Source organism: Erythrolamprus reginae, chromosome 4, assembly GCF_031021105.1.
Source record: "Erythrolamprus reginae isolate rEryReg1 chromosome 4, rEryReg1.hap1, whole genome shotgun sequence".
Lineage (NCBI taxonomy): Eukaryota > Metazoa > Chordata > Lepidosauria > Squamata > Dipsadidae > Erythrolamprus > Erythrolamprus reginae.
This window is the reverse complement of record NC_091953.1, coordinates 74,012,830-74,029,132: the sequence shown is the minus strand read 5'-3', so window position 1 is coordinate 74,029,132 and position 16,303 is coordinate 74,012,830. Positions and strand designations below refer to the sequence as shown.

Genomic DNA, 16,303 nt, shown 5'->3' with positions numbered 1-16,303 from the left:
TTCTCCCAGATGTGCCAACATGACTCTGCTAATAAATTGGAGCTTTGAGGAATACTTTGCCTTGGACTCTGATTTAAGTTTTAATGCTAAGAAAATTGCAGTTCATAATTTTTGTTTCGTTTTTGCCAATTTAGTGTTCTTCCTTTATTTTGAGTAATTGTTAGTCAGTTAAACAGATATTCAGTAACTATCGTATTTTTCGGACTATAAGACACACCTTTTTCATCCCTAAGAGGGTAAAAATTTGGGTGCGTCTTATACTTCGAATGTAGCTTTTTTGAAGCTTTTTTTCCAGTCCTAACTAGATGCTAACAATCTTCCCAGCTTCCTAATCCCTTCAAAGAAGGTTTTTTCCCCAGCCCTAAGACTTTGCAGGCTTGTTTTCATTCGTACTCCCTCTGAAAACTGCCTAAGGAGCTGCTGATACAGTTCTAAAGAGGAATCATTGGGTCTGTCATTTACACTTTTATAACTCTCTGATTTGGTTCTGCAACCCAACAAGACTGACACAGACTTCGGAGGATAATCTGAACTGCAGAAAAAATAATTGCAGCCAACCTGCCTTCCATTGAGGATCTGTATGCTGCCCGAGTCAAAAAGAGGGCTGTGAAAATATTTACTGACCCCTCACATTCTGGACATAAATTGTTTCAACTCCTACCCTCAAAAGATCGCTATAGAGCACCTCAAGACAACTAGACACACTACTATTACTACTAATTTTTTCTCATCATTCCTTTCACCCATCTCCTCCCAGTTATGTAACTTGTTGCTTGTATCCTTAATTTTTTTATTAATATTGATTGTTTTCTGATTGCTTATTTGACCCCTATGACAATCATTAAGTGTTGTACCTCATGATTCTTGACAAATATATATTTTCTTTTATGGGTACTGAGAGCATATGCACCAAAGACAAATTCCTTGTGTGTCCAATCACACTTGGCCAATAAATTTTTTTATTCCATTGCATTTTTTAAATTCCTACTTCCTCCGAAGCTATTTTTCCTGCCCTAAGTCTTTGCTAGCTTGTTTTCATTCCTACTCCCTCTGAAAAAGTCTTTTTCAACCCAAACCAAGGGATAAAATAATGTGCTGAAGCTGAACAGACTAAGGACACTAGCCAAATGAATACCTGTAGGTAGATTTTCCCCCTATTTTGCTTCCCCAAGCTGCGTCTTAAGCTCTGGTGCATCTTATACTCCGAAAAATACAGTACAAATAATAGGAACCCTCATTTAGGAACCTTGCCGTGACTTGTTTATTTAAAGATTTATATTTCTCTTCCTGTCACTGACAGTGCAGTCATGGAAACACAATTCTCTGCTAGCACCTTCCTTTAAAAATGCTGCAATCTGATTGAAGGGTAAGGAAGTTTACTGCGGACTGAGTTCTAAATCTTTAAATTTAAGAAAGCATTTGAACAATATTGTCATAGTATTATACTATGAATATTGAGGGAAGGAAGCATATAGGCATGTCCTATACCATGTTTCCCTGAAAATAAGTCCTAATCTTATTTCTTTTAGGTTCAAAATAAGCACTAGGACTTATTTTTGTGGAAACATGATTTCAGAGCGATCTGCCTTGCTCGGTGCCCCCCCTACCCTGGCATACACACAAAAGATCATGAACATGTGGGGGCCAACAACTGGCAGCCGCTGCAGGTGACCAGATCCTTGGTCAGTGCCCTCTGGGGTTGCATACACTGGGCAGCAGAGGTGAGTTGATTACCTATCCAAGCAGCAGATGGCTGGCCGTGGGAGGCTCATCTTCCTATGGCAACACTGGCAGATGTGTCACATGGGCCACAGACAAAAAATAGTGGGCCAGCTATGGGAGGCTTGTCTTCGCATCTCCCATGCAGTGCATCAGGATCACCTGCCTTCCCCCATGCTCCACCATCTGCTGCCAGTTACACTGCATGAAGATGAGCCTCCCATGTTGCCACTTGCTCCGGCCCATGGACTTTCAGGTTTCCTGCGGCCATGCAGTGCATCCGTATCCCCTTCCTCCCCACTTCTGCTTCCACCTGCTGCTTGGACAAATCAGTTCAACTTTACTACACAGGCTGTGCCTGCTGTAGGACACACATTGTCTCCAATGCTGGCCATGCCCACCACCACCCCAGGCTGATGATGACCTTCACTAGGACTTATTTTGGCGCTTATATTAGGCGCACACTTAAAAATCAGGCTACGTCTTATTTTCAGGAAAATGGTATTAGCAACAGTGCTGAAATATGATTTAAGAAACCAAAGTTCCAGTATCCACTGAATTCCAAAATTAAATGGGCAGTGAGTATCCTTACCAATTTATTAGATAGTTTGGATATAAAAATAAAATTGTAGGCAAACCTCTTTTGCATCACTTTTAAGCTTTTGAGGAAAGACAAGATATGCACTTAATATTAACTAAATGAAACTTTTAATGATTCCTTTACAAACACAGATATACCTGCAAGAACACCTGTCCATATGTCAGATGCAGTTTCACTGCAATGCAGTTTTGGTTTGATGCCTTCTGTGAATGGATTCACAACACAAATACAATACTAGATAACACAGTATCAACAGTAGAGAATTTCACATTTCTAAGTTCTATCATATCTCAAAGACCTAAAATGATTACCTAACATCAAAAATGTCATAAAAAAGCACAACAAAGAATGTGTTTTCTGCACCATCTCAGGAAGCTCAAACTGCCCAAGGAGCTGCTGATACAGTTTTACAGATGAATTATTGAGCCTGCCATCTGCACCTCTATAAGAATCTTGTTTGATTCTGCAACACAACAAGACAGACACAAATTTCAGAGGGTAATCAGAACTGCAAACAAAACCCAATTACTGCCTCCTTGTCTTCCATTGAAGACCTGTATACTGCACAAGTCAAAAAAGAGGGTCATCCTGTACATAAATTGTTTCAACTCCTACCCTGAAAACAATGCCATTGAGCACTGCACACCAAGACAACTAGACAAGAACAGTTGTTTTCCTGAATGCCACCACTCTGCTAAACAAATAATTCCCTCACCACTGTCAAACTATTCACTAAGGCTGCATTACTATTACTATTAGTCTTCTTATAGTTCCTATCACCCATCTTCTCCCACTTATGACTGTATGACTAACCTATTCCTTGTATCTTTACAATTTATAGTAAGATTGTTTCCTGATTGTTTATTTGTACCCTATGACAATCCTTAAGTGTTGTACCTCATGGTTCTTGACACGTGTATCTTATTCTTTCGTATACACTGAGAACATATGCACCAAAGACAAATTCCTTGTGTGTCCAATAACACTTGGCCAGTAAAGAATTCTGTTCCGTTCCATTCCACTCCATTTTAAAAGCAGTACTTAATGAATAAAATACATGGTGGATGTAATTAACCACATTTGGCAATTGAAATTTGAAAAATATTGCCTCTAGGTTTTTTATTTTGGTATGGGGGTTTTTTGGTCAAAGGATACTGTCTTTTTAAATTAGTTGTAATTTAATAATCTACAGCTCATTTTGAATATATAGGGTGATATTTCTTTGTGATATCAATTAACCCTGGAATCCCCGTCGGGTCTAAAAGGACCCGAAATGAAGTTTGAGACCCTGTAAAAATATTTCCCTCATATCTGAAACTTGAAATTCCATGACTTTTTCTCATTTGAGGGGTTCTTTCTAAGGGTGGTGGGGTTTTTTGGTGTGTGTGTGTGTGTGTATAGTATTTGCTGGGCAAAAAAGTTACCAATGTTACCCTCCGGGTCCTTTTAGACCCAGAGTATAAAAGGGTTGGTTCTAGCTAATGGAATGGTCTTTTTGAATACTTTTTCACTAGTATATTAATTTGAACATTTCTGAACACAATGATATGAAAATTGAAATGAAAAAATTAATGCTTATTTGTTTATTTTGCTCAGAAAAGGGCCTCCCCCCCACGGCTGTGTGCCCTTTTTTCAATTTATAGATAGAATAGATAGAATATGACCCAGCGAACTTCAAGTGTTCAAAACATTTTTTTCCATTTCATTATGTTCAGAAATGTTCAAATTAGTATGCTAATGCCAAAGATGGTCATAAAATTCTGATTTGGCAGACTATTCTATCTATAAATTGAAAAAAGTGCACACAGCCATGGGGGGGGAGGCCCTTTTCTGAGCAAAATAAACAAATAAGCATCAATTTTTTCATTTCAATTTTCATATCATTGTGTTCAGAAATGTTCAAATTAGTTTCCCAAATTAGTATACTAGTGAAAAAAGTATTCAAAAAGACCAATCCAGTAGCTAGAACCAACCTTTTTATACTCCAGTTCTAAAAGGACCCGGAGGGTAACAAGTGTATAGTAAATGTCTCTGGGGAGGGGCGGCATACAAATCCAATAAATAAAAAATAAATAAATAAATAAGTAAGTAAGTAAGTAAGTAAGTAAGTAAGTAAGTAAGTAAGTAAGTAAGTAAGTAAATGGGAGGAGAATACCAGGGTTAAGATAGGTTTGCACTGGTTATTAGTTCCCTATATTACAGCTGATTAGCAAACTGTTTTTCATTAAATGATCCTTCTTCGTAAAAGCATATTTGTCCTTAATTCATTAGCTACTAATACTTTTCAGTCAGTTGAATGAAAAGTAAAATAAAGAAAGGTATGAAAGTAGGGAAAAAATCAATACCTAATTAAATACTTAAAATGTTCACATTTTGTCTATATACATTTTGTTCCATTAGTAAAGCCATCCATGCCTGAAACAACAGCACTTGGAGCAGCAATGGCAGCTGGAGCTGCAGAAGGGGTGGGAGTGTGGAGCCTACATCCTGATGACTTCACAGCAGTAACATGTGAACGTTTTGAGCCACAGATCAATCCAGAGGGTAAGAAGGATTTTAAGATCTGCTATGTAAGGTTGCTCAGCCCATGCCAATTAGTTTATTCATATTGTGATAAGATTAGCATAGTTTGTTCTGTCAGGATAGTTGTGCTACCTCTGTGAATAGTAAACTATCTTGGAAAAATTATATTGGAGGAAGGAGGTTGAAACTTCCCTTATCTTTATTTAAATTTTGAAGTTTTCAGACAGCTTATGAAATTCCTATGCATTTTAGAAGACTTCTCCATATATTACAAAGTGCTTGTACATTAAATAAAGATAATTGCTTGAATTTTTGATAAAGATGTTGTTTATGATTTCAGAAAGTGAATATCGTTATACCAGATGGAAGAAAGCTGTTAAGAAATCAATGGGGTGGGAAACATCAGAACCTCAAGGAAACAGTGAGTTATCATTCATGCATTACTTGTAAAAGTCAAATTGCTTTTCCATACACAATAGATTATAGCAAATTTTTAAAAGGTTTTTGTATTGATAGTAGTAGTATTTACAATCCAAATGTTTTAGTAAGTGCCTAGAAATTGAAAATATAGAACAATGTGTAGACTTACTTTTGAATAATTTATGTTGAGATGTACAAGCAGATAGTAGCAAGATAGAAATATACTCTCAAATTAATTGAGGAATACATTTCTACTGGCAACTTGTCACTGAGTTGTATGAAAATTTCTGAAATCTTGAATACAGCAAGTAATATACTCAAATGAGGACCCGGATTGTGGGGGCAATATGCTGGCTCTGTTAAAAAGTGCCCTGAGTCTAAGGAGAAGGGTGACATAAAATTGAATGAATGAATGAATGAATGAATGAATAAATAAATCCTGCCACTAGGTTTTAAAATTTAATTTAATTTTAAATTTACAAACAGTTTAAACTGTTCGTAAATTCAGAAATTAATCATACTAAATATATAAATTCATATAGTCACATTAATTTGATTTTTCCTGGCCTTAATTTCCTACTTAATCGCCAGTCACAGTGATTGGCCTGAAAACAAAATGCAGATCTAACCAGTAAACAGAAACAGTTGAAATGGTTTATAAATTACATCAAGAGCTTAAGACAATTGTATATCAGTTTTGCTTAAAAATTGCATTCTAAAGCAATTTTTAAAATTTTGAAAGTGTCTCCAGACAAAAGTTGTAATAAAAAGCTATTTCAGTTTTGTTCCAAACTACTGAAATAAATATTGTATAATACTTTATTTTCACATGAAAATGAAGGATTAATTTATTTTTACATTAATCCATGGAAGCTATTATCCATCAAGATTAATTCTGAATATAAATTGCTTTATGTATTACATGAACTAGCTAAATAAATATTCAACCCCCCATTATTGACAGCTGACATACTAAAAATAGAAAAAACAAGGTGGTAAAATTTATTTGCCTTGATAGCTGCATTTTATTAAAATGCAATTAAAAATATATCTGAATTTGTATGAAACATATTTGTTTTTATTCATTAATGCTATTTTACAACTTTTAGGTTTCATGAGTATTTCTTTTTAGAAATATATTCTAATAAATTCAGTTAGAATTCGTATAAAATATATTTGTTTTAATTCATTAATGCTATTTTACAACTTTTAGGTTTCATGAATATTTCTTTTTAGAAATATATTCTAATAAATTCAGTTAGACTATTGTCCTTTTAAGCATGCTTAAACTGTAGCTCAGTAGGTTTGATTTGATTATTATTATTTTTCAGTATAATTAAGTACAGTCAGAAAGTTTAAAGTATAAATTCACTGTAATTTAAAAAATTGAAAATAACTGTAAAATATTAACTCCTCCAGCCAGGAGCATGAAGATGCATCAGTTAGACCAAAAGTTATTTGTGGCAATAGATTCTGGTTTTAGACAGAAGAACAAATCAAGACCTTATTAGACACTGCAGAAAGAAAGGGGGGGGGGGTCTTGTTGTTGGAAAGATATGGGCAGGTTAGTAAAGGCAATGATATATAATGTTTAGTTTTATAAGTCCCGCTTATTATCTAATTGACTTGTTGACTGAGTCAAAATTACAGCTTCACTGGTTTCAAGAAACTACCATATTTTTCGGAGTATAAGATGCCCCCCCCCCAAAAAAATATATGGTTAAAAGTGGGTGTGTCTTATTTAGCCCCACCCAGCCACCTCCACCCTTTGGTCTCTGCCTTGCAGCAATTTACCTCCTTGCAGCAAACAGCCCAGAACCTGATTAGCACAAGCCTCTCATTATATGCCTACTGATCCTGCAGACAAGCCCGTGTGCTAAAATGAAAGTGAAACTAAAGCTACATGGAGGCAAATTGCTGGCAGGGGGAGGCAAGGCAGAATTGTATTTTCTTGTGCTAATCAGACTGTGCTGAAAGTGACTGTTTTCTTGTTTGCTGCAAGGAGGTAAGTCAATAACTATAAATGCCTATAGCATGGCATTGGCATCCTTCAGTCTCAGAAGACCATGGTGTCATGCTCTGGATTCCCCAGAGCATGAAGCCTGGGTAGGTTAGTATGGAGGATGCTTATAGAATGTTCAAATTATTAGACTTACTTTTTAAAGACTGCTTTATTATTGTTCTAGAAAACTTAACAAAATGAAGAAGCTTTTTAAAATAAATGCTTGATCTGAAGAGACCCAGTGCTACTGTATCTTATTTTAAATAGTAGGAAATAAGTATACTTCCAGAAAGTCACATCAATTTTAACAGGATTTGTAAAATCAGAAATGTAGCAGTGGTCCTGATAAGGCAGCTGGGTTAAACCCTGACTTAGTCATGTTTGTAGAAGATCTATTTAAATAATTGGGAGGAGTTAGTGTGACTACAGTACATTTAAGAAAACTTGCTGGCATTAATATACTGCCGTAATGTATATTTCTCCAATTCTTTGCTATTTCTATGGGTCATACCTCTGGAATGCCTCGAGCAATTTCAACCAAACTTGGTACGCAGATAACTTATTATCTGGAGAAAAATACTGTGCGGATTAGACAACCCTAGGGATGTGTGTGTGTGTGTGTGTGTGTGTGAATTAATATGTAAAAACTTGAGAATATTTTAATTAGATGCAATACTGAGGGCAGTTTAAATGCTTGTTGCTACTTGAAAGTATTGTGCTACTTGCTGCAGAATACTATACACAACTGCTCAGAAATGATTGGTAATTAATTCAGCGAACCTTGATAAATGATACAACATTGCAGCTTTGCAATCTTTCTATATATGAGTGTCATAAATGTCTTTAGTACTGTACTTGCTCATTTATAATTAATAATAACAATTTTATGCTTTCAATCCAAGTCTGGAGACAGTTGGTACATGTATATTTCACTTGCTGATAGTATAATGTGTATGATGGAGCAGGCACAATGCATGATTGAACTTAAGAATATGTGCCCACATTACATGATACTTCATACACAGTCAATATTTTTGAAAAACAAAGATAGTTTGAGATAGTTTGTATGTGTATAATTGGACACACATGAATTCACTCTTCTATTTTCTATGGTACATTCTTTTTCCTTGCAGTACTTGGAATGCTTAATGTCAGTTTTATTTGAAATTCTGTACTATCTACTTTATTAGTAGTGAATAGTTTCTGTCTAAATCAGTGGTTCTCAACCTTTCTAATGCCGCGACCCCTTAATACAGTTTCTCTTGTTGTGGCGACCCCCAACCATAAATCTAGCGCCAATTCTCCCAACAGAGCTTTAAGCTGATTGGCAGGAAGGTCAGAGGGACACCCCCAATGTAAACGCCTGATTGGTCGGATTGTAAAAATATGTTCCAAGGTGCCAGAATAGAAGCTTTAGTTCCTAACCCCATGGGAAATTTGTCTTTTCCCAGGGTCTTAGGCGACGCCTGTGAAATGGTGGTTCGACCCCCAAAGGGGTCCCGACCCCCAGGTTGAGAACCACTGTCTAAATAATCTTAAATATTGACACTGGACGCAAGACTGAAATATATCTAAGCATCAGTGTTTGTCCTATTTCTAATTATTACGTGCTAAACTATCTGTAGCATTTTGTAAAATTTCTGTCACTTCTAATTTTCTTCATATAATTCTTAAATAGTGCAATTTACACGTATCTCTCTCTTGATTTGTTTGACTGGAACCTCTCTTCTGGATGACATCAGGTGAAAGTAGTATCTTCTGTAGTCTGCCTTTGGGCTTTTTTATAATGAGTAGCCTGTTAATATTAATCGGAGCAAAGTATATCTCAGGTTAGTTTATATTTTGAAATGTCTTGTTTTTACAAGATAATCACTGCTAAATGATTTAAATATTTTCAGTTTGAAAAAAGTGTTTAGTATGTTGTATATGAAGAAATATTAATGATACTGGCTCTAAACCATTTTAATTTAAAAGTTCATATAGAAAATTTAGAAAATATTCAGAAAACTGCCATTAATTTTTTCTACTTATTATTTCTTTTTTGAGGTTTTATACCTACTGAAAAAGCCCACATATCTGAAAAAATCAGAATGTGTGATTTTATAAGTAAAATTTTTAAACATTTCTAGATTAGAAAAATATATTGTAAAATCTTATATCTGAAGTTGATTGTTATCCCTTTCAACTTAGTTTCCTTTAGATATCACAAAACTCATAACTTAAAGCAAAATTAGCTTCCCTAAAATATTGCTTATTTTGATTTAAAAATAAGTTTCATAATTTTTCTATTTTAAAAAACACTAGTTAATATTTCATCAGAGTTTCTTTTCCTATTCAACTGTTGAGAAATGTGAATAGCTAAATTAATTTGATCATATTTTGATTAGCAAAATGAAGGATCTCTTCATAGCTTAAATCATATACAGAAAATATAAATTATCTTGGACAGATAATACAGATACTATTGGAGAGGAAATTCAAGAAACATTTATTCAGGTGATATTTACTGGAAGTAATGAACTCCATCCCCCACCCCCCAAGCTCTGTACAAATGGGTTGTTACATATAAAATATAATTTTATTTTCATTCTTTAATAAACTTAAACAATAGGTAATTTGTTCTTTAAATTACCAGTATTTACAATTTACAAAAACATTACTTGCTTGATTAATTATATGGTATATTATTCTCTCATGTGATCAGTTACTTACTACAGATTCTTCTTTTTTAGGCAGAAATCATTCATATAAAATACACGTATATGAAAGACAAATCATAGATGGAGAAAGAATTATGTAAAAGACTTAAATAATGAGACTTAAATAATGTTTGCTTATACTAGATTTACGTGGATTATAACAAGCTATATTTATTAATTAGCACAATTCAGATTTAAATATGAATTTTTAAAACTTGTTTAAACTCCAAAAATACTAGATACTTATCATGTAAGGTATAATACTTATTTAATGAATACAGGTAGTCCTCTACCTATGACCACAATTGAGCCCAAAATTTAAATTATTGAGACATTATTATTATTGAGTTGTGTCCCATTTTATGACCTTTCTTACCACAGTTGTTAATTGAATCACTGCAGTTGATAAATTATAACATGGTTGTTAAGTGAATCTGGCTTCCCCATTGACTTTGCTTGTCAGAAGGTCTCAAAAGGAGATCACATGACCTTGGAACACAGATATGGCCATAAATATAAATATTCAGCTGCCCTGAGTCCTACAGGATTGGGCAGCATATAAGTCAAATTAATCAAATTAAATTATTCAGGCCAAGCATCTGAATTTTGATCACATGATCAGGGGAATGCTGCAAAGTTCATAACTGAAAAATGGTATCACATTTTTCAGTGAAGATGTAACTTTGAACAGTCATTAAATGAACTGTTGAAAGTTGAGGATTGCCTGTATACAAAAGGAAGGAATGCGTGAAACACTATATATGGTCCAAAGTAGGTCTCTATATAAAAATCTACTAGTAAGATGCTTCCAAGTTTGAACTTGCTGTGTCATGCTCTCCTTCCTCAAATGTTGCATCCCCCAAATCTCGCAAAATCTTTTACAAGCTGCTTCTCTGGAAGCCCCTGTATGATTCCATAGTAACTTATAGCAGGAGTCACTTTCTGCATATAATTACATTATTATTTTTCACTTTTTCATCATAATATTCAATGTGGCATAATATTCAAGACGGAGTTTTCTGGCAACTTATTCAAAACTAGACTTCTTGATTTCAAGACAGTTCTGCTGAGACCATACCTTGGTGCAGTAATGTAAGACTGCAACTGAGTTATATTTTCAATAGAACATTTGAATGTAGAAAAAGAAATGTTTTATGAGCCACAGAGGTGGTCTGCCGAGTATAGAAGTATTTCTAGTATAAAGTGGGAAGTTTAGAGTATATATCAAAGGACAGCTTCCTTACACAAGGCAAGCATATATAATTCCATTTTATTTTGGATTAAATGCATAAATAACATTTGATGTTTAAACTACTCCATTTTTAATATTTATTAATTCTTTTAAAAACATATTATATAAAAGCAATTTCTGACTTGATAATTCTTGCTTAAATTTTGAAAGCAGTTTTGTATGCAGCTTTCTTGAGTACTGCTGCTACATGTGTTCATTTGCAGTTCATATATGTAAATACGGTGGTTCTCAAAAGTTTGTGAAATCTTTTGAATTTCAGTATTTCTATATAAATATGACCTAAATTCTGGATAATTTCCCTAATAAATCAACAATCAAGTACAGTGTATTTGATTCATTTGTTTTCATTGGGTTTTTTAAAATCAAATTTTAGGATTCTGTGAAGAAAGTTCATATTTACGTCATATTTCTGCAGAAATTTTGAAAATTCAAAAGAATTCGCAAACATTTAAACACTGTGTATTTAGAGCACATGTAATGTTTTTTAGTGAACATATGTTCTCTGGGCAGATATATTTATACATTTTCTGGATAGATATAATTTCTGAATAGAAAACTATTTTTTTTGCTTTTAAGTTGCATACAATGGTATTTTGTGAAGTTGTAAACCATTTTTGAATGAATGTTGCTTTATAGTTGAGATGCAAGCTGTTCCATTTAGTTTTTAAAAAAATCATTTCAGCACTTGACTATTTATATTTATAAAGTTTTTCTCTTCTGTTCCTATTCCAGTAGATGAAGATCTTGTTACATTGAAATGGGAAATGGGGGAAAAGGCAATTAGAGTAGCACTTTAAAATTCTCTAGGGCTGTTGTTACTCAATAAAGCAATTGCCATTGAATATGTTTTCTACAATGCAATTTCATGCTTCTATAGGCTAGATCAGTGATGGCGAACTTATGGTACGGGTGCCAAAGGTGGCATGCGGAACCATATCTGCCATTGCCCTAGTCCAGCTCCAGTGTGCATGTGTGTGCCGGCCAGCTGATTTTTGGCTTGCACAGAGGCTCTGGGAGGGCGTTTTGGCTTCCAGAGAGCCTCTGGGAGGATGGGGGAGGGCCTTTTTACCCTCCCTTGACTCCAGGAAAGCCTTTGGAGACTGGGGAGGGTGAAACATGAGCTTACTTGGCCCACCAGAAGTTGGGAAACAGGCCATTTTCATCCTCCAGAGGGCCTCCAGGGGATGGGGGAAGCTGTTTTCACTCTCCCCAGGCATTAAATTATGGGTGTGGGCACTTGCTGCTCTTTTGGCACCTGAGGAAAAAAAGATTCACCATCACTGGGCTAGATAATATAATCCATGCCTCAGGTTGGCACTGTTAGAATTTGATAGGTGATTTAGTTTCAGTTAATGATTTCCCCAGAAGATATTATAAGCAGTGCATTATATTTATCCTCTTAATAAAAATTATTTGATTACTGATCCTTTTTTTCCCTTTCAGGTAAATTCAGATGAGACATTTTAATGGATTTCAGGAGACTAACATCTCAAGAATGTGGTGCTTTCTTAACAATTTTAATGGCATTATTTTGACACAGTTCATTATCAAAATAACTATTTTGGAAAAAGATTTAATTAGGAATGAGCAAATTATAGTTTCTACTACTTACCTGCTTTAAAAGTAAAGTGGAAAAAAACTCTTGGTTAACTTCTGTAACTGCCATCACTTGTTTTGTCCACTTTGAAAAGAAACATGAAATAAAAAAAGTTAACGGTTTAAGAAAAATCCAAATGGTACACTTCAAGAACTTCATTATATACACTTACATAAAGTTGTGGTGATTTATTTTTAGAAATTGCTTAAAGCAATATTTTCCAAAATCATTTTTCTTATCCATTCATAGGAAACTCACTGAGAATTGAAGATACAATAATATATTTTGTAACAAAGAGAGAACAATTATTTACTCCTCCTTTTCATATGCATTGGTTAGATTCTAAACTACTAAGTAAAACAGGTAGACTTCAGAAAACGTATTTAAAATTAATATTTAAAATATACTGCGTATGTATAGCAAGAAAGCTATATATTTAAAATATTGTACTATAAATTGAATTGCCAAGTGTATGGATATGAGCTTAAATGGTTCAGGTAACATTTTAGTAAATAATTATAATATTTATGGGCTGTAGTTGAAAACCACAAACATTTTGCAATCTTTCATTTTACTTAAAAGTCTGGACCAAACTTGCTTCTCAGTGGAATACATTATAAGCAGTGGCAATCATGATTTCTGGATATAATATTTTAGATAGCTAAAGAAAATAAATTTTATAGGTCTCAAAGGTTAACACTAATGTATGTCAGAACAATATGATATTCATTCTTTCATTAAGAATTAAAACAAAATTGGTGGTTCCCTGATTCATGCTCTCTTTTCTTTCAAACTGAGGAAATATCTGTAAATTTTTGACAAACAGCCCATAGAAAGTTCCATGTTCCTTGAAATTTATCTTCAATGCATTCTTTTCATAGTTAAAGACTTCTCTAGGATAGGGCTCAGAATTTGCTTTGTCCACTACTGGAATGAGATGGAGTTGAAAATACAGTGAATCTAGACTTTTCTAGTATAATGATAAAATGCATGTGGAGAGAGATTAGTATAGCTTCTTTCCTGCATTAAAAAATATATGAATATCATTAAAAGTTAGTAGAAAATTGATCTGCTCTTTTTAAATAAAAATCACCTGATTCAAAGTGTGTAAACATATTGAAAGTAGCACTATTATAATGTAAACACGCTAGCACTGTGCATGATGAAATGGTTTCTGGGTCTCTCATTTCCTATATTTTTATAGAATATATATGTTATCAGTAAGGAAATAAGAATTGAAAATTCAAATAATGTTAAACTAAGGCTTTTCATAATTGTAAAAATGATTTTTTGCTTTGCTTTGAAATGTAAAACACTTAGAGCAATTGTTGAACATTTTAACTGAAAACTAGTCTTCATAATCAATATTTCAGCTTTTTTATAAGCTGAATCTAAGACTACTTGTTCTTTCTTTTGTATCACAATTTATTGGTATATGTCACCATAAATGAGCATAAGCTTCCAAATGTCAATTTAACTGTACTAGACAGGGTTGTTAACTGTACTTCTGGACAAGCTTTATATATTTTAAGGCCCTATTTGTCAAGCCAACATTTCCCCTGCTTTTAACAATGTAAAAGATTCCCCCTTCAAAAAAAAGTGTAAAGCTCAGAGGAGAAAATACTTTTCTTAATATTTCTTCGGCAAGCTTGGCATAGATATCTTTGACTATGGCAAGCTTGGTATAGCCATACTTGTTCACAATATGTTACATAGGAATTTATACTGGGGCTGAAGATATAAATTTTTAAAGTTCTATTTTATAAACCTTGAAGTTAAACTGAAAAATGGCTTGTTTTATTATACTCCCAGTTTAATTTTCCTGTTTTGTATAGTGTTTTGAGATATGATTCATGGAGGTATACAGGATATTAAACTAAGTTGATAAGATTATAATTCTAGTTGGAATTTTGCACAATATATTACCACTTTTTCTATAAAATTAAATTGTTGGAATTGCTCACTCTTTGTGAATGGAATTTTTTTTCTATACAATTTGAATTATTAAAATGGATACAATAAAAATGTGAAAAAGAAAAGTTGTCAATATTGCACTTGTAGAAATATATGTAATTAAAATGTCTTTAGTCTTATTCCCAATTATGTTTGTGATGGAGTCCATTAATAAAATGCTAATGAAATCTTCACTTCTGGAATTATTTTACTGAAGCTTGTGATAAATAATGTAATATCAACTTTAAAAATCACAATCTTGAATATATATATATAGCCCTAAAATAAAAACTTTACATTTTAAAGTTAAACTGAATATTTTTTACCCAACCTTTCAACAGTTAGAAAACCAATGCAATATAATAATCCTGTATTATCTGTAGCAAGAAACCTGAGAAACTTCATCTGCTTATGGTTAATCAAGTTTACTTGAACTACTACATTCTAAGCAGTTATCAGCTCTCCAATCAGTTCAATGTAATGCTACTAGCACCAGCCAATGATAGATCATAAAACTGAACTCCACTGAAATTAACAATAAGCATGCATTAAATTATTTAATGGATAACATTTTTGAAACAAGTCTGTGTACTACAGAAGTACACTGCAATGCACTTTTTTTTCTAATTGAAGAATGGAAAGATTAAAGTCATTTTTAAGTAAACCAAACTATAAGATTGAACCATGGATAACCAATATCAGGATTATTACACCACATTTATAACAAATTGTAGTACTGTATTTTTCCAAGTATAGGACGCACCGTTTTACTCCCCAAAACAGGGTGAAAACTTGGGTGCGTCTTATACACCGAATGTAGCCCCCCCCCCCAACCCTTTGGTCTCTTTACCTCCTTGCAGCAAATAGCCCAGAGCCTGATTAGCATAACTAATTGAGTATCAGTCTCCTGACACACAGCTGATTCAGAAACAGGCAAGCCACTGCTAGAATTGAAAATGAAATTAGCTGCAAGGAGTCAGATTGCTGCGAGGTGGACTGCTGGCAATATTGGATGACTGAAACTGCAAGGTGGTAAGTCAATAACTATAAATGTCTATTGAATGTTCAAATTATTAGACTTATTTTTTAAAGAGTGCTTTATTATTGTTCTAGACAACTTAACAAAATGAAGGTTATCTTCTTTTAAATAGCAGAGTATGCCTATACTCCCAGAAAGCCATATCAAATGTAAAGATCTGTAAAAGTCTAATCTGAAGTGTAACAGTATCCTGTTTAGTATTAAGATAAGACAGCTGAGTTAAATTCTGAGTTAGTCATATTTGGAATAGACCTATTTAAATAATAGGGAGGAGTTAGTGTGACTATATTTAAGATAGCTTTCTGGCATCAGAATATTGCCATAATGTACATTTCTCCAATTCTTCATCTGGGGTACCTCTGCCACTAGAATCAGAGGTTGCTTCTCCTCCTCCTGCTTCTCGTAACTCTCCAACTGGTTCAGCTTCTCCAAACTCGATACCCAACTGTTGCAATAATGCTTTCCCTTCCTCCAATGAACATGCTTTAAGCATCTCAT

General features: G+C 33.8%; 1 protein-coding gene across 9 annotated transcripts in view; it reads left to right on the top strand.

Annotated features, from left to right (window-relative positions):
* The window catches only part of GK (glycerol kinase), a 238,951-nt gene extending 223,991 nt beyond the window's left edge, over positions 1-14,960 (top strand). For 5 of the 9 annotated variants that reach the window (XM_070750605.1, XM_070750606.1, XM_070750598.1 and 2 more), the window contains 4 exons: positions 4,721-4,864; positions 5,184-5,264; positions 9,008-9,094; positions 12,660-14,960. In XM_070750605.1, coding sequence (XP_070606706.1) covers positions 4,721-4,864; positions 5,184-5,264; positions 9,008-9,094; positions 12,660-12,673 — 326 coding nt within the window. In that variant the 3' untranslated portion in view covers positions 12,674-14,960. Of the gene's footprint in view, positions 1-4,720; positions 4,865-5,183; positions 5,265-8,943; positions 9,100-12,659 lie in introns of those variants that run through there. The other 4 variants (XM_070750603.1, XM_070750604.1, XM_070750601.1 and 1 more) reach the window with 3 other exon arrangements.
* Positions 14,961-16,303: the final 1,343 nt, after the last annotated feature.